We start from the raw sequence: 18,208 nt of genomic DNA on the forward strand, positions 1-18,208 counted from the left end.
GAGCGATGCGGGGACGCACTGTGTTATCTCCCGCTAATGTCGGAGGGCGGGGCCGCTGGTGAGAAGAGGACTGACAGGGAAAACGGTTGTTTGTTCCCTCAGAGCTCAAAACTGGCGCATCTGCCCTTTGAAAAGGGAAATCCTGTTTCTGCTTCATGGAGTCGCACATAAAGAGAAGTTTCAGCTGATTATTTTCACTCCAGAACTTTTTTTTTGCTTACTGCTGACGCGATGGTAAAATAGTTTGAATTTCTGAAGCAGAACACATTAATCATTGTCCAATAGCTACTGTGCTGTTGCTCAATAAAAGGCAAATGTTTAAAGCCTCTTGTTATCTTTGCCAAGCAGAGGAAATTAATTTCACAGTAGAGGATATCAGTAAAAAGATAATCTGGAAAAAAATATGACTTTTTTTTTTTTTTTAAACGAACCAGTGTCTTTTTTGACAAAGCAGACAAGAAGAAATAAATTGATCTTTTAATCACTCTTCTCTGGCATCCCTGTAGGGAAAATACATAAGGCCTTCATCCAAAGACAGACTAATACAAAACTATCTCTCTAAATCCAAAATAAAATCAGAGAGGCAAAATGGTAAATTTTGGCTTCGGATTTTGCATTACAATCACTTATTTGCTGTTTTTTTTGTTGTTTATTTCCATAAAATCCACACTTTTGCAGTGTTATTATTAAAATTGACTACAATTAAAAAGATATAACATTGGTCGTTCATCATGTTTGTTAAAAAAAAAAAAAAAAAAAAGCATGAGTTATGGGTATAAATGCAGAACATCCCAGCAGATGAGTCAAATATAAAACAGCTGAGAACTCAGGTTGCGGTTAACCTGAAACACGTTGCCCTCTCTGCGCTCTGTCCAAAACGAGACGAATCATTTTTAAGGATGTCGATTAACCAATCAACTCTTTTTAGAAACATCCTGGTGTTCATGAGATCTTCTATAAATCTGATTAGCCATCAGAATTCGGGCTGAAAACAATAATAAAAAAAAAACATTCCTATTTTATAATGCGAACACTAAAGAGGTTTGTGAGAAAAGTGCAGGCTCACATCTCCTCAAATAATTCAGAAACCATAAATAGTTCAGCAGAGTCGCCCAGTGATGTCAAGTGCCTTGAAAAACTACCACACATCACTGACCTGTTCACATTTTGTCACATTACAAGCAGACTTCAGTGCATTAACAGGCCAACAACTTTACAGTATGGGGGAAAAAATATCCTCAAATAAAAATCTGAAAAGTGTGGAGTGCATTTGTTTTCTTCCCTTTCATCCATCCACCTAAACTAACAGACCAGGAAAGAAGAACATTAATCAGATACGCAGCATAAATCTCTGGAGGGGCTGCAGAGTTCCACAACTCAGGTGGGAGAATCTGTTAACAGGACAACTATCACACACTCCACAAACTGGGCTTGATGGAAGACCAACAAGAAGAAAGTCATTGAGAGAAAGCCACAAGTAGTTCTATTTGAAGTAACAGCAAACTCACAGAAGAAGGTTATCTAATAAAATTAGACCAAAGTTAAACTTTCTGGCCTTTATATAAAACACAACGTGTGGAGGAAAGCCGAGACTGTCTCTCTCTCTCCTGGTACAAACCATCTTCACAGAGAAACATGGTTGTGGCAGCATCATGCTGTGGAGATGATTTTCTTCAGCAGAGACTGGAATAGGTTTTCCTTCAACACTGAAGGAAAACCTGCTGGAGGCTGCAAAACACTGCAGGCCGTGGTGGAGGTTCACCTACTGGCCAAAGTGCAGCCAAAGCTACACTGAAAAGGTTTAGATTAAATTCATGTGTATGAGTGTCAGAATGGCCTAGTCAAAGTTCAGACCTAATTCCAATGCAATACAGAAGAAGGATGAAAATTGATTTTATGTCTCTTTGTGTGCAAAGCTGCCACATACCCTAAATCAACAAATGTCTGCAGTGAAGTTAAAAGCTTCAGTAAAGTTCTGAGTTTTTCTTCCCCTTCACGTGTTAATCAATCATAACATGGAATCTCAGTAAAACACACTGAATTTTGTTTGTAACGTAACAAAATGTGTAAAAGTTGAAGGGGTTTGAGTAGATTTGCAAGGCACTGTATACCTGAGCGTGTTGTAGCAGCAACACATATGTGGCCAAAGGAAAGTATCCCACATCCCCATCCTGACCCGCTAAGTCAGGATCTCATCTGAGTTCAAGCAGAAAGCTGGAAAAATAACCTCTACCAGTTGCAAAACTAAAGCGAGTTCCTCCACATTTTCAATCTGTAGGAGAGCGCAGGAGGAGATGCTCCTACTTCTCCGGTCCGCCCTTATTCATTATCACTTTCTCCTGAAAGTCAGCGTGTTTCTGACGCAGGATTTCTGTCTGCTTCTTGAAACCGTTGACCCTGAAAGAGAGCAGACCGGAGAGTCAGCCTCCAGCGCCAGACACTCGATGCTCGGAAGGAGGTGCGCTCACCTGGCTCTCTCTTTGGCTTCGTTGTACAGTTCTGTGATAGCTCTATCTTTCTCGTCCATGAAGCTATTGTGAACTTCTTCCAGTTTCCTGAAAAAGTTGGAGAAACAACTGCTCACTGTTTGCTTGACCTGAGACCCCCCCTGAGTTTATGAGTTTGTTCAGCTGTTATAACAGCTGCTCAGATTCACAAAGAAGTGAATCTCAGCAAACACAAGAGGCACAGAGTCATTGTGTGGAAACAAATACGAGGAAATGAGCGGCGAGGTTGTGCCAGAGCACATGGCACAGAGGCATGCAGGAAAACACCCCACTTAACCGTGCAATAAAGAAAAGGTTTTCTGATGATTTTTTAATAGAGAGGCCTGAATATTTCAGCATGAGGTACGGAGATAGTTACCTAAAGAAGACCGCATGCGCTCCGACGCTGAGTACCATCGTGATGACACAGTAAATCACCAGCCTGAAGTTCCTCTTCTTCTTCTGCTTCCTCTCCTCTGCAGTCGCCTCTGGAGACTGGGCGTGACGAAACTGCTCCCAGTAATGAACGTTGTCGTTAGTAGTAGTGCTGGGAGAAGGAGGGAAGAGAAATATATTGGTGATGATCAGAAGTGACACTAACAGACCGAATAGAGATCAGAGGGGGGTAACTGAGCTCAAATGCACATAAATCTCAACAACTTTTCATTTTCTCTCCTGACAAAAAGAACATTTTTTTAATCACATGTGAAGGTGATTTTATTCGTTTCTCTTTTTTAAATGTTAAAGTGTGAAAAAAAAAAAAAAAAAGCTTTTTCTGTCGGCTTTAAAGCACTACACTTGTGCTAAAATCACTGCCATGGCTTATTAGGTCAGGCGTACTTTCTATATTTGCTTACAGACCTCGAGGGAGCCTACGAGAACTAACTACATCAAGTCTCAGTTCATCCAGTTTTGATTTAAATTTTCAGAGGAACTCTGTTTAGCCATGTAACGTCTCACCTACCAGTGGTTCAGGTCATAACAAGCTGCTAAATCTGAAGTCATGACTTCAATGGATGACAAACAGGCAGTAATAACTACATTTATTGGGTCCGCTGGTAAATATGCGTTAGTTGGCTTATGATAAAGTCAACTTATGATGCAGTAGATTAATCGTACACTGTTGTGGTGGCACAATCATCAGAAGTCCTGCTGTTAATTCTCTGTGCAGTCTCCTCATTCAAATAGGACAGGACTGAGTCTTCTACTCTAACATTTCACAAAGTACAGCACAACAGCTGGAGAAGACCAGCGATGCTGTTACTCTACTTAATATCACTAGCGTTCAACAGAGGCCTTTCTGATAATGATATATATCCGATCGAAAGAGACAACACTTTTTCAGTTTTCTGGGACACGCCACCAGATTTTTAAGTTTAAAAAATCCCCTTATATTTTAAAGTTCAGAGAGTTCACGGTGCTCTGCAATCTGACAAAACTCATAGAGTATTTGCCAGTAAAACAGCCCCTCAGCATCACAGATCCTTGACTGTAATTAACAGGGAATGTGAGCTGATTTCATCGAACATTAAACCCACCTGGAGAGTTTGCTGCCAACTCCTCACATCCCCAAATCTTAGTCACACCTAAACAAATCATACAATCCCAGTTAAAGACTCTGTAGCATTTAATGAACTCCGCCTTTATGTTTGTGACGGTAGGAAAGAGGAGACGTTTTATTGTTGGCACATACTGCAAATAGGATCTAAAAGTTACCATGCGCAGATAGAGACCAGAAGATGCCACTCTTTGCTGCATGTTTCTAAAAAGCAACACATTTTTAAATAGGAGCTTCAATGCTTCTGATACAGCTAAAGTCCAACAGTCTCCTCTTTGTCCTCATGACACAAAAAACGTTTTTTTCAAGACGCCAATTGACTGAATGTTAATGTTCTCTAGCGCGATGTTCTGATGTATGTTGGAGATGTTTATCAACACACATCTGCCTAACTCTAATGACATGTTCTCTTGCCTTTCCTGGTTTGAGTAGCAAATATAAAGAATGGGCCTCAGTGTTGTGTTTTATTTTTTCAATTAGGCAAATGGAGAATCACAAATTATTAATTAGAACGTCCTAAAAACTGTTCAAATTTTAAAAAATTAAAGTAGAAGCAAAATTAAAAAAAAATGCTTGTTAGATTCATTTTTAAAGGGACTTTGCCTTAAACCGTTTGAAACTTTATAAATGTACTCAGAATAAGAGGCTTGATTTTTCTAAAGATTTTCTTTGTGAGATATAGCTGTGAGATACAGCTACTGCAACAAAAGATTGGATATTGTTGTAGGCTTTTAAACATCTTCACTAGTCAAGTGCTGCAGCAGAGCACTGACCAATCCAGTGTGAGGCCTTACCTTCTGTACACTGTGTGACCAGATGTTGATCCGAAGGCCTGCCTCCCCTGGTATGAATGCTGGATCTTAAGGTCATACTCCTTCCTGCTGGGCTCTTTGCTCAGCACCCTGTAGGCTTCGTTCAGCTCCACAAACTGGCTGTGCAGCTCCGGGTTTGACGGGTTGCTGTCTGGGTGCAGCTGTGGGACGAGCGATCCAGAGTCAATGATGTGAGATACTCTGCTTGAGGGGTGTTTTGCTTCCACTGGTATTCTTTTATATTCAGATGCGCAGTTTTAAATTCCGACTGAGATTAATTTTACTTCTGGAGTGAGTTGCCTCAATCCTAAATTATAGCAGAATTATGCCATAAAACCAAATCTTTATCTTGATCACTCAGAAAACTTCTCCATGAAAACAGGCAGGAAGCTCCATGTGAAAACAGTTGGCAAGCTTAGCTTATCTTAAAAAACGTCGCCCCCTTGTGGCTAGTTAAGTGCAGAGTTTTATTAGTGAAGTACCTTCTTTGATTTGTCAAAAAAAGCATTCTTTATTTCATCCACGGAGGCATCCGATTTGACTCCCAACAGGTCATAATAGCTTGCAGCTTTTCTGTGTGGATAAAGATAATAACTCAAAAACAAGCTGGCAATTAAACCTGAACAAATTACACAGAACACACACACGCACAAACACACAGAGTGGATACCCTTGCCTTTGTGCAGAGCTGAGAGATAGCATCCGCTGTCCGCTCTTGTAGCACCAAATACAACTCTGACATAGTCGCAGCTGAGCTTCCAGTTGCATGACGAAAAATATTCAACTTTGACCTGTAACAAGGACAGACATAATACCCAGCTGCGATTGAAAATTAGCTTATTTCTTGTTTAATGAAGAGATAAATCATTAAATGCACAAGGCACCTGTTATGGCCTGGATCAAAGGCTACAACAAAAATGGAGAACAAGACACTAATTTAAGTTGTGTCTTGTTCTTAATATGTTGGTGCTTTAATAGATGAAAAAAACTCAAGAAAACTCAAGAAACCCCATGATTCCACAGCCTGCAGAAGCAGCACTAATTCTTAATAGTTGCTTTCAGTAACATTGTCAATTTCTCACATCATTTTAGAGGACTTTTAAGGTTTGTAGAAAATAGTTTCTACACATTTCTCTCAAGGTTCTACACCAGCTCTCGAATCAAGATGAGGTCTGGATTTTGAGTGGGCAGTTGCAACAACTTGATTCCCTTCTTGTTCAGCCATTCTGCTGAACATAACTTTGCAAACCTATGTTGTGCAGCCATATTGTTTTCAGTGAGAGGAGACATTTACATGTCAAATAAAACATTATAACTGAGGTTTTTTCACAGTTTGGCCTTAGAATCAATTTGGTTGGATGTCCATTCCAGGAAAGCTAGGAATAGGTCATAAGTACTTTCCACTTTTGAATAATTGCCATCACTGCAGAATTATGGATGTTAAATAGTTTTGAGACATTCTTATCATCCTTTCCAGATCGAATGGTGAAAACATTGCTGATGCCTTTACAACCGGATGTTGTGAAAGCACACACCTGTATGCTTCCAACCAGCAATTTAATTGACTAATTTCCAGTGTTTACCTTTCACTGTGCTTCCATTGAAGCTGTTGAGGTGGGCAGCTGTAACACAGCTGTCAGCAGATGACTGCATACAACAACACACACACACAAAGGGTTGAGAACAATCACAAGACAGCTATTGAAAACCACAACTTGTCAGCCTAGCCATTGTATCAGTAAGCAATTTCAGGAGTAACAAAGACAGTTACTGAACTGGTGTTTCCCCCTATAAATTATAAGAAATGATTCCAGCTGTCAATCAAAATACAAACTGAGTTGACAGAAAGAACACTTAGTTCTGCTGATAATGCTAGCCCCTGGTTTAGCATTAAGTATCTACCAACTCTGCTGTTAGATGGCAACAACATCCATCGTTGTTTCTACTACTCTGTTAGATGTGAAATATAACTATTAATCAATATATAAGCAGAAGTTAAAAGGAGAAAAGGTGACATACCAGATGGAATCAGTTTCGTAACGCTCTAGTTTTCCAATACATCAAGCTACTAGCAAAACGGGAACCGGAAATGAAGCTTAATTTCCAAATAAAGCAGACAGTTTACTAGCGACCAAAGTTTCCACTGTAAATAGAACAAAAACTAGAACAAAAAGATTTTGTCGTCGCTACCAGAATTTTTTGTCACTCAAAGCAATTTATTAACAATGTAGTAACCTATATTTTTTTCATTGTCAATGTTGTTTCTCTATGATTCTGAGATGTACGAGAATATAGTTCCTCTCTTTTTAAAGGAGAAAATAAAGGATTTTAGAAACATCTAAGAGGAACACAATGTACAATTTTAGATAACCTACCACAATGCTTGATCTTTGTACCATTTTTTTTTTTTTTTTTTTTTTTTTTTTTTTACAATTTTGTATGTTTACTTTGTAAATTGCAAAAAATGTATGTGGGCAACTTGACGGAAAGCAAAGCAAAAACACTCCCCTAACTTTTCTACGATGGGCAACCCTGTGGTTACCTTAAGTGGATACATAAATTTGATTTTGATCATAACATAATAGTGACATGCATTTCAGTTGTCATAAATAAGCGATCTGTTTGAGCAAAAACACATTTTTAATCATTCCATTCCACAATCAACTGTAATTTTACAGTTTGACCACGCGGTGGTGGTATTGAGTATATTTTTGACATCTGACGTAGATTTGGGGAAAAGAGGAAGAAACGACTAGTGTTTTGAAAGGTAGTTCAGTCTGGAGAAAGGAAGCAGGAACAAAACTGCCCACGGAGGTGAAATATGTTATTAAAATAACTTTTAGGGTAAACTAGTTAATGTTTTGCTTGCTAAATTTGTTAAATAACATTATTTGCCAATACTTCGTTTTATTTTTACTGTCTTGTTTGTGTTTTTCGTGCTGCTTAGGATGATTATTCAATTAACTATTTGCTTAAATCCAGTGAAAGTGATCTAAAACTCTAAAATACATTTTTAAACCTTCTATAGCAGGTCACCGTCAGTGTCAGATCGTTGTTTTGTTAAGTTTTATTGGTTTAAAATATTAAAGAAGACGAATCTAACACCTCTGCAGGTTAAAGAGTAACAGGAACTGTATCTGTGGAAGAGGTCACTGATAATACAGTCATCACCAAAAGCTGTTAGCAAACAACTACATTATCTTAACAGTTTCAGACTAACGTGTTATATACGCTAATCAAGACATCCAATTTTAAAAGCTTTTAATTCAAATCATAGATGTTTGCGATGTTAATACTTTTTGCTATATTCTCAGAAAGAATGTATTTGCATTCTTTCTGAGAATGCAAATTCTCAGAAATTGCATTCTGAGAATGCAATTGCTAAGATTATGGTCATAATCTTAGCAATTATGACCATCTACGGGTCATAATTGCTAAGAGTTCAGTAATTCAAAATACAGTGACACAAACTATTGATTTCACATGCATAGGACTGACAGTCAGGAAACACAGATACATGGACAAAAATTAAGATTCTTAAGTTATATGAACAGCAAATAAGTGGCACTCATCCAGAATTAATATATGGTGTAAGAATTATAATTAGTATGGAAAAATAATATGACTCTGATCCACACAACCTCCCATTCTCTTTGATGACCAAAACAAAACCAAATCATGCACATTTGGAAAAGTGAAAAATGCCACTAATAAGTTTCTCTTTCTAATTCTAACTCGTTTTATCTCTTGAAGATGCAAAATTGAACTAAACATAGATATTACGTTCATCCAGCTTTTGCCTCTGATTTGTTTGTCCTTAGTGTTTCTATTTCCGTACGACGAGTGGACCAACTCAGATGTTATTCTCCCTGATGTCTTTAAAATGATTTATACTTTTTTTTTTTCTTTAGGTTTAATCTCACCTGTTACCAGGATACAAAACGTCATTGTCTTCATATGATGATCACAACCGGTTAAAGGGCCAGGTTGGGCTCAGAGAGAGTAGTGGACTCCAGTGATCATCCACAGTAAACATGTTGGACCCTGAAGTGTCTCTTCTGCTGGACTGTGCACACTGGAGTGGGCTGCTGGAGCACCAAGTACAGGTGGAGCTTTCAGACAGGTACGCAGATCTTAACTGATTTGTAAACGTAATGTTTTATTTCCTTATATTTTCCTTCTGAGCAGCAAGCCATTCTTTTTTTTTTTTTTTTATGGGCCCTGGTCAAATGTTTTTAGACCATTGAGATTTTTTTATTATTTAAATTGTTATTTTTTATATATATAAAAGTAGTATTGTTTTTAAACTAAACGTACTTTAATTAAATTCAAAAACACTTTATTGCTCACAAAAGGAAATTAAATATTGTTGTAACACCTATTATGAGAAGTTTATACAGAAAAGTATTTTGTCTCTTAGATAAAAGTATTTCTTTGCATAAATAAAGTAGGTTTAATTTTTTTGTCCAATCTTAAGCTTATTTTTCTCCATAAAGGTTTTTTTTTAATGATTTATTTTACTTTGAAGATAGTCTTATACAAAACGTTTTTTTTCATTCCAAAGTATCTTCCAAGTATCTTTTTAGCTGTAAAAGTAGGATTTTTTTTATAAATCTTGCTTCAAGGTCTTATTTCATAAACTAATTGTGTTTTCATATAGGATTAGTTTTTCTTAATTCTTTAACAAAAGTTAAAAACATGTTTTATTTAATTTAAAACACATCCTGTATCAAGGTTTTATCTATAAAAGCTATCTTTTCGTTAAGGAATTTACTATGATTTTTTATGTATTTTTGTTCAACCTTTGTTTAAGCAAGAAATCACCATTGAAATTAAGACTCTCTTTTTCAAAGGAGACATGGCAAAAATTTTGTTAATTTTGCTTAAAAACAACAACAAAAACAAAAAAAACAGCACATGACCTAGTGTTGATACATTAAAAAAACTTTAACTTGGATCTTGAGACATTTTGTTCCCAGCAGCCTGTTACTACGACAAAGTATGTTTCATATTTTATAAATAAACGTATGAAAACCAAAAGCCTCTGACAGCTCTTAAAAAACTGTTGAATAACTCTTTGAGAGATGAAAGTAAACTCTGGATTATTCTTCCCTCAGATTCAACAGGCAGACAGATCCTCTTCTTGAGCAGCACATAAACCAGGTTTGGACCGAACGGCTTTCTAAGGAGCCGTGGCTTTTTAACGGAGCCAAATTCAGGCTACATTCCTTCTGGTTGGCCTCTCCAGAGAACCTTGGCTGCTTTCAGTCTGACTGTGGAGAGCAGCAGGGCGGTGAAACAGCTCAGCACTGTGGGGACGTTATTAACGGCTGTATACTTCAGACAGAAGACGGTGGAGGAACCAGTCAGAAGACATCACAGCCAAAACATCACCCTGGTTCCGTCCTCACGCTGAGGCTGGGACTCACATGCTACAAGGACTACCTGGGAACAAACTGGTCTGGTGAAGTGGCAGACCTCCGCTGCCGTGGGCAGGAGGAGTTTGGCGACCCTCTGGCCCTGCTCGCGCAGCCCCTGGGCGTCGGCGCCGTGTTGTGCACATGTGATGGCCAGGTGGTGTTCATCAGGAGGAGCCAGAAGGTGGCCGAGGCCAGGGGGCTGCTGGACATTCCTGGTGGCCACCCAGAGCCAAAGGTGACGTTTAAAGAATAACGATGTTTAATTTAAACTCTCCGTCTGTGGTCGGTCTTCATGTGTTTGCTGCTGTATTCAGGCGGTGTGCGAGCGTCTGGGCGAGGCGGCGGGCAAAGACCAGATCAGTCTGGTCATGATGGAGCAGCGGCCGGACGCCGTCGTCTCGGAGCTGTTCTCCTCTATCTGCGCTGAGATCAGGGACGAGGTCACTGTTGCTTCATGTTTAAAATAAGAACACTTCTATAAAAATCAGTTCTTAACGTGACAGTGGCTCTTCATTGTTCTTTTGTCAGTTCAGTTCTAATGTAGTTTATTAATCCTGAAGGGAGATAAGATTGAGACTGTGTTTCTTATTGAAGCCGACCTGGTCTGTCTGCAGGTAAATATTCCTTGGAGCAGCCTTGGCGCTCCTGTCCTGATGGGCATCGCTCTTAACCACACCAGCGCTGGACGCCCGAGCTTAGAGTTTTATATCAGGTATTATTATCCTTTCTTTATCCAGATTAAAAACATATTCAAATCTTAAAGTTACAGTCAAATCATAATCAAAACAGAACAGCAGAAAGAACATAAACTGAAAAAGGGAAACTTTTCTCTTGTTCCATTATTGAGCCTGTTGCATAATTGAACAAGCTGTACTGAGTGCAATACACATACCGACATATTCAATAAACTAGAATATGTGCTCTGTTGAGGTTCATTTGTCTGATTTAAAAGTACCCTTTGGAAAAAAAAATTATCATTTAATAAGGTATTAAACATACTTTTTATTACTTTTTTTGTTTTAAACATGCTTTTTAATTGATGTGACAATATTCTAATTTTAAATGTTATGCTTCTGTTAGCTGTAGGCAGAAAAAAAACATCAGAATTAAATTAAATAAAGGTTTGAAAACATCAATCTGTGTGTGACAGATCTATATAATTTTTCACTTAGCTATGGAGTTGCTGAAATATACTTTTCAATAATATTCTTATTTATTGAATTTGACTGTATAATCCCTGGTTTACCCAATTACCCTCCATGTAAAGAAGCTTCTTATTTAATAACCAAGAATCTAGTCTGCAGAAATAATCACTTTTTATTGCAAGAGTTTAGTTGGAAATTGTTTGAATCATTACAATATTTCTGACTCAAAATGAGCCTCATCATTTCTGTTTATCACACAATCTTACTTAATCTGGATTTTAAAGTGCCCTAAATTGTAGACAAATGTTTTTTGTCTACAATTTTGGTTTTGCTTTGTCTTTAACTGCTTTAAGCCTCAAAAAAACAAACACATCAAGAAGCCGCACGAAGCTGGAGAAGTTACTCATTTTTGACACTCTTACAGCTATAAAAATCTAAACATATTCAGGTAGGATTCTTTTTAGAGCAAGTTTAAGAGGAGATGTTTTCTGTGATGTGAGATATCACCTTATGTCTGAAACATTTAGTAACTTTAAGTCACTTTTGTCTCTGCGTCCTCAGCTGCTCCCTGTCTTCTGATGAAGTCAGAACATTGTACTGGAAAGGAGGAGCAGAGGCCAACGAGTCCACAGACGTCGTCTTCCTCAGCACAACGGTCAGTTCAGCTCTGAAATCGGAGGCGTGATTTCCTCCTTCAGCATCAGGTGCAGATTACAGAAGTTGTTTCTGTCGTGTTTTTGTGTTGCAGGAGGTGATGCAGCTGAACAGAAGCAGCCCTCTGTGGTCGGAGATGTGTCCCTCCGCTAAAGGAGCCATGCTGCTTTATCAGGTGGTGAAACCAGGAGAGCCAAGCAAACCAAACCGAGAGGAAAGATGAGCACAAAGTTTACCAGTTAAATTTTATTCACCTCAACACCCCAGAGACTAGCAGTGGTGTCAAAACTCTGTATTTTGTAAAATAACACGGTTAAAATATTTTCAATAAAAATCTTTTACAAAGTTTTTGTCTTTGAAAACCAACCCCGGCTATCATTGATTGTACAAAACAGCGTGCAACATTTATCACAGTGCACAATGCTTTAAACTATCCCTCATTTCTTTCGACTTTGCCTCCAATGAGACGCTTTTTTCTTGTAACCTTTTAAGGTGGTCTGGATCAAGTTTTTTTGGATTCTGTCTGCTTTTTGACACAGACCTTCAGGGATGGGCACTCCTGGTCCTCGAGGGCCGGTGTCCTGCAACTCTTAGACGTCTCTCTCTGGTCCAACCCACCTGAATCCAACAGCTGAATCACCTCCCACGTGCAGTCAGGTTCTCCAAAGTCCTGCTAATGACCTCATTATTTGACTCAGGTGTGTTGAAGTAGAGATGCATCTAAAGGTTGCAGGACATCGGCCCTCGAGGACCAGGAGTGCCCAACCCTGCACTAGCCGACTAGTTAGAAATTGAACTGGAAAAATGGAGGACAAAAGAAGTGTCAAGCTACAGAAAGCTACAAAAGAAAAACAGATGGTCTTACAAAGGATGGAAAGAAAGCTAGCAAAGACATGACAGGATCTGCAGGATGTATCATGCTTCAGGTGATCACCTCACACATAACTGAGAATAATGATCAATGTCTTCAGATTTTTCTTTTTCAACAAAGAAAAAGGGAACAAAACATACCACAAGATGGAGACAAAAATGAGTGTTTTGCTTAGCAATCTGTTAGGGGCAGACACTGGTTCATTTCTTAAATTTAAAATTTTCTTGTTTTACATAAAACAATAAAAGAAATAAATATATAAGAATAGCATTAGGTATTTTTGTGAATATGTCTGAATTCTTTCTGATATTAAAAATAAACAAAGAAGCAATGTTATGTCTTTTCTCTGCATCCGACTCATCGAGTCTAAAGGTGGAAGAATCATTAAGGTTTCATTGGTCTCCTCATAAGCACAAACTTACTTGCCACTGTCTGCCACATCTTTGCGTCGGATTTATTACTTGATTCCCTTTCCGCTTGAGGTCATTATGGCTCCGTAACTACCTCCCAAGGAGCATCAGAGGACCTACCTATCAGATGAGCCTGAAGTGTCAAAAACAACTGCAGATTGTGGATTGAAAGAGGAGGATGTGGAGAAAAAAAATGCTTAAGAGGTTACAAGAAAGTGTGTTTCTGTCTAATTTCAAACGAGGGATGCCTCATGACTTCTGCACAGCACTGTTGGCATTTGTTCTTCGCAGTGATCGTCATAAAAAACCTCCCAGGCCGTTCTTCCAACACGAAGAACAGCCTCGTTCTTGTTTCATGTTTCCTCAGGAGTAACTCGGATAGCCGCTGAAACCGAAACTTCTGCTGTAGTTGTAGTTCTGCTGCTGATAAGGCAGGTTCCACTAAAATGACCAGAATAAGAAAGAACAGTGTTCATTAATCGACCCGGAGCAACAACATACACGCATCTATTAAATACAACATTAAATCTATTCTTACATATTGTATTGATTTGGTTTGTAAACATTACATTTAAAAAATTACATTAAATTAGATTATGTGTTGCAACAGAAAGAGATACAGACTATATTAAGCTGAACAAATAATTGAAACAAATCCCTCACATGTCTGCTCTCTGGTTGATGACTCCAAGGCTGCATGTCACTTCTTGTGTCGTACCAACCTTCAAAGACAAAGGCATTATTAACCAGCAGTTAGCACCAGTACTAATAAATAAAATAAAATATTAATTGTGTCTCATGCCAACCATGAACTGCTCCCCACTGCTTCCTGTTTGACGGTGGAGGACTGAGAAAGTGACGTCTTCTCTTGGTCCATCTGGGTTTCTTGTCTGGTTTGATGACAGGAGGCAGCAGTCTGTGAGCCTCCTCTTTGTACTGCATCAGGAGGATTTGTGCCTGTTCCTGAGGCAGCTCTGCGTACTGTAGCTCCTCCATCAGGTCAGGCTGCGGTTCTGGAAGACTGCAGCTCACTGAAGGCAAGAAAACAAACACAACATCAATGCTGTATCTGAACAGGAACAAAAAGATCACATAAAGACAATAAATACTCATCCCTGTGTGTAACTGAAGTTGAAACCCTTTTTCCCCAAAATGAAGCAAATAAGTCAAACCTTGGAGTTTGAGCAGGGCGGTCTCAGGGATGTGCTCGCCGTCGCTCATTTCACGCTGCAACAGTCGTCTTTTCCACTCGTCGGCAGACGGGAAGATCACCACCACCACCCGCCTGAAGCCTGTAAACAACTGCAGCTTGTGTCGACGTGCAGAGAAGAGGACGTTGCACTGGGAAAGCACGAAAAAAAGTTGCGTTAAATTATCCATTCACACAAACAGCAAGCTTTTATTGTAATTGGTCATTTGTTTTCGGGTGAAGCTCTCGGTTACCTGGTCGAGGATATAGTTTCCAGGGGTCTTGGCAGCGATTTTAATCAGATCAGTTAGACACTGGGACGTCTGCTGCAGCCTGCTGTCTCTCTGACCCTCACTCTGCACAAACACACACAGGTTATGAGGACTAGCTGCTCAGAAGTGGATCGAGCTCTAAAAGAATTGCTAAAATGAATACAAATTGGAGTTTTCACTGACAAGCATACAAGCAAGCAGGTCTTCTGTCCCCAGCAGTCTGTACTTCTTCTCTGGATGCTGCTTCATCAGCGTCTGGGCCCAGAAACTCTTCCCAGAGCCGGGAAGACCCACCATCATCACCACCTGCAGGGACAGAGAGACGAAACCTGCAGCCTGAACAATTGAGTCCATATGGAATATATATTTATGCACATTGAAGCACAAATAAGAGGTTCTTTAAACCTGAATAGCAAAGTCCAAAATCTAACCTCAGACTGCATTTTGGAGGTAGGAGCCGATGCGATGTGCACTCTCTGAGCAGCAGGGAGTGCTGTCAGCGGCGTAAATCCCATCGGTCCAGGGTACCACTGAGGGGTTATGCGGTCCAGAAGGAATCGGACTGAACAGTTCTTACAGAGAACATGAGGAACCAAGACTCGACCCCGCAGTAGAGAGGCACTCAGGGAGAAAGCCGGGCCCAGGAAACGACCGTTTTTATGGAAAAACAACTCAACAGCGCCATCTGCAGAAAAGGCCTATTGTTGTGGAAGCACAAACAATAAAACATTTGAGAACAACAAATTTTGTTTGTTGTTCATCTCTATCTTTGCGAACTTCTCTTTGTGAACATCTCTAAGACAACTCACAGCATAACAGCCAATGATGTCCCCCTCAGAGAGAGGCTCACCGTACTCCTCTTGGGTTCCATCAGAAACCTTTTTACCGCATCCATCATAAGCAAAAGAAAGCTCATCTTCCCCTGACATGAAACACATCGAGTTTCAGTTAAAGCTGTCAACAAACAAAAAAAACATGTTCAAATAACAGCGACCTAATCCTCACCGAGCAGCAGAGAGGAGTCGCCCACAGACCAGCCCACTCTCAGTCCGTATGGATCCTTGACCTCTTGGTCAGCAGTCAGCAACTTCCTCTCCAGCCGAACCTCAAACCCCACCCGTCCCTGCCGCACCCCGTGGGTGAGCCTGCAGCCGGACCAGAGCAACGGGAACCGATCCCAGAACCGTGGCTGCCCACAGGATCCATCAGAGCTCACTTCAAAGTGGAGGTGGCAGCCGTCTGTGGAAACAATTAAAGTAGCAGTGACGTTTCTAAAAGCTTTCCAGAAAAAGAAACTGACTTCACTCTGTACTTACATGGATCTAATCTAACTTTATCTTCATCCCACTCTTCCTCACTTTTATCCTGTTGAAGCTGTGGTGATTTGGATCTGGAAAGACACATACTCAATTAAAAACACTTTCTGTGAAGAGAAACTGAGTAAAATCTGATGAGTAAACCTTCCTGTTACTTCCTGTCACTTGTCCCTCATACAGAGTCTCTCAGCTTAAGAAAATGACTCAGGTTTATTTTTCTAAACATTATAAATAGTAAAATTAGACAAATATGGACAGTGGGAAAAAAAAGAAATTAAGCAAACAATTGTAATTCTACTTTCAATCATCCTATAACCGCTACAACTCAAAACTGAAACATGTAAAACTATATAAAAAAAAAAGATTTTAAAAAGTGGTTCTGTGAGTGTATACACCCTTAAACTAAGACACTGAAAAATTTTTCTTGCCATCTTGACCAATTTTAAAATGTGAAAAAGGATTTCTCAAATCTGGACTGTACTTTATACAGCTTCCTTAAAGCACAGTTTTAATGGACAATTTTCAAATTAATGTTCATTTGTGTTTTCTTTTGCCAACTCAGAATTAAAAAAAATATGGAGTTTGACAAAACCTAAGTTGTGATTAAGCAAATTAAAGATAAAAAGTAACCTTTAAATATGAATCGATGAAAAACAACTTTCTAATTTATTAGAAATGTTGGTTTACATTTCTCAACAATTAAAAATAAGGAATGGAGTTTAGAAACTCGAGACTTTTTCCATACTCAAGCCTTTCTTTTCCAGAGTGTGAATGAATTCTTGTTAGTCAGAAACACTTTAAATGACACATTTACATCAGTTTGAATCTGGTGGTTTAAATTCAATACAGCCACATCCACCAGAAAGAAGGTACGGCAAAAAACGTTATGAAGAATTGCATAGTACTGTTTTCTAATTGAGCTGAACTGCTATAGATCGTTTTAAAAATAGAAAAAGTTCTGTATTTATTTATTTAAATCACAAAAACATTGGATCCTAAGTGACTTATTAAATTTGCCCCGTTTAACCTCCCATAGCTTTTTAGATTTTAATATTCCCTGAAATAAGGATTTACCTTTTGTATCGTATCTCCTCCTTGAACTCGTAGAAAGCTCTTCCTCTGCCCATTTCCTCAGAGAGAGGACCATCTGAATGTCCCAGCTGCCTCCTCTCCGCCTGGCAGACAATCTCGGTCCCTGAAAGGCACTCGGAACCCGATGGTACCGCTGTTGGACCAGGTTCTGGCTCAGTCTGAGTGGCAGTGTCTGCGTACTCTCTACCCCGGTCTACTTCGCACGGCGCAGAGGCACAGTCGACTACCGACGGTGATGAGGACTCGGTCCGAACCTGAACCTCATCTGGTTCTGTCGGTCCATACAGTATTGATGGGCTGCCCTCCAGCAGTTCTACATGTTCTGGACTCCGTACCGACTGCGAGGCTGACCATAGTCTGTCAACCAGGTCAGCCTTCAGACCTCTACTGTCCAAACCCAGTTCGGTTAGTTTGGACCGCAGTTCGGCCACTTTTAACTTCTTAATGTCCATCAACTTCATTCTTAAGATATCAGGATAAACCAGGATGTTTATCTGGGCTTTAACGGAAAAAAGAAAAAAAGACTCAACAGAAAAATAAATAATGGAGTCCGATTCAAAACATTGCCTTTTTCTTCTTCGTCTTTTTTGGAGTCAATTGACGGACGGTTGCCCTCCTTCAAGTTGCATTACCGCCCCCTGGGACTAAGGAGAAATAACATGTTCAGATAATTTTTGAACAAATGTACTTGTCTTAATTTTAAAAAAACCTCCTAGATTTCCATGCTGGTTATATAATTTTATTTTTGTTTATTTAGCAAATACCTCATTGTCTGTTATTAAAACTGGCCCATGGGGCAAAAAAACGATTGTGGGCAACATGTGGAGCACATAAAGAGACTCGAATGAGTTTAAATGTTTTAGTCATTTCTATCTTAAGTATGAAGGATCCTTCACTTTTCCATAGAATGATTTCATTATTTATGCAGATTAAAGTAGTGTAGACATCAATTCAGTAAACACAGACCACCATTTTGTTGCTGG

At 39.3% G+C, this 18,208-nt stretch overlaps 3 protein-coding genes across 5 annotated transcripts; 1 reads left to right on the forward strand and 2 right to left on the reverse strand.

Annotated features, from left to right (window-relative positions):
- Positions 1-464: 464 nt before the first annotated feature.
- On the reverse strand, positions 465-6,981 carry dnajc4 (DnaJ (Hsp40) homolog, subfamily C, member 4). 2 transcript variants are annotated; one of them, XM_044127030.1, is made up of 8 exons: positions 6,876-6,981; positions 6,440-6,503; positions 5,527-5,647; positions 5,339-5,429; positions 4,839-5,017; positions 2,866-3,033; positions 2,469-2,555; positions 465-2,397 (listed from the first exon to the last, which is right to left on the reverse strand). In XM_044127030.1, exons 3-8 carry the CDS (start codon positions 5,622-5,624, stop codon positions 2,301-2,303), a joined length of 720 nt encoding a protein of 239 aa, XP_043982965.1. In that variant the 5' UTR covers positions 5,625-5,647; positions 6,440-6,503; positions 6,876-6,981; the 3' UTR covers positions 465-2,300. The 2 variants fall into 2 exon arrangements, with proteins under 2 accessions (XP_043982965.1, XP_043982966.1); XM_044127031.1 differs by having other exon boundaries at positions 5,533-5,647; positions 6,876-6,980.
- A 598-nt stretch (positions 6,982-7,579) lies between these two features.
- Positions 7,580-12,441, forward strand: nudt22 (nudix (nucleoside diphosphate linked moiety X)-type motif 22). 2 transcript variants are annotated; one of them, XM_044127034.1, is made up of 8 exons: positions 7,589-7,670; positions 8,768-8,979; positions 9,974-10,019; positions 10,200-10,511; positions 10,591-10,716; positions 10,891-10,988; positions 11,983-12,076; positions 12,170-12,441. In XM_044127034.1, exons 2-8 carry the CDS (start codon positions 8,891-8,893, stop codon positions 12,296-12,298), a joined length of 894 nt encoding a protein of 297 aa, XP_043982969.1. In that variant the 5' UTR covers positions 7,589-7,670; positions 8,768-8,890; the 3' UTR covers positions 12,299-12,441. The 2 variants fall into 2 exon arrangements, with proteins under 2 accessions (XP_043982968.1, XP_043982969.1); XM_044127033.1 differs by having other exon boundaries at positions 7,580-7,670; positions 9,974-10,511.
- si:ch211-107m4.1 (heterogeneous nuclear ribonucleoprotein U-like protein 2) lies at positions 12,083-17,799 on the reverse strand. Its single transcript, XM_044127032.1, has 12 exons — positions 17,208-17,799; positions 16,134-16,207; positions 15,823-16,056; positions 15,627-15,739; positions 15,249-15,515; positions 15,001-15,123; positions 14,800-14,901; positions 14,529-14,697; positions 14,163-14,387; positions 14,020-14,078; positions 13,369-13,797; positions 12,083-12,238 (listed from the first exon to the last, which is right to left on the reverse strand). Exons 1-11 carry the CDS (start codon positions 17,684-17,686, stop codon positions 13,720-13,722), a joined length of 1,923 nt encoding a protein of 640 aa, XP_043982967.1. The 5' UTR covers positions 17,687-17,799; the 3' UTR covers positions 12,083-12,238; positions 13,369-13,719.
- Between the last annotated feature and the right edge of the window lie 409 nt (positions 17,800-18,208).

Source organism: Gambusia affinis, linkage group LG09, assembly GCF_019740435.1.
Source record: "Gambusia affinis linkage group LG09, SWU_Gaff_1.0, whole genome shotgun sequence".
Taxonomy (NCBI): Eukaryota; Metazoa; Chordata; class Actinopteri; order Cyprinodontiformes; family Poeciliidae; genus Gambusia; species Gambusia affinis.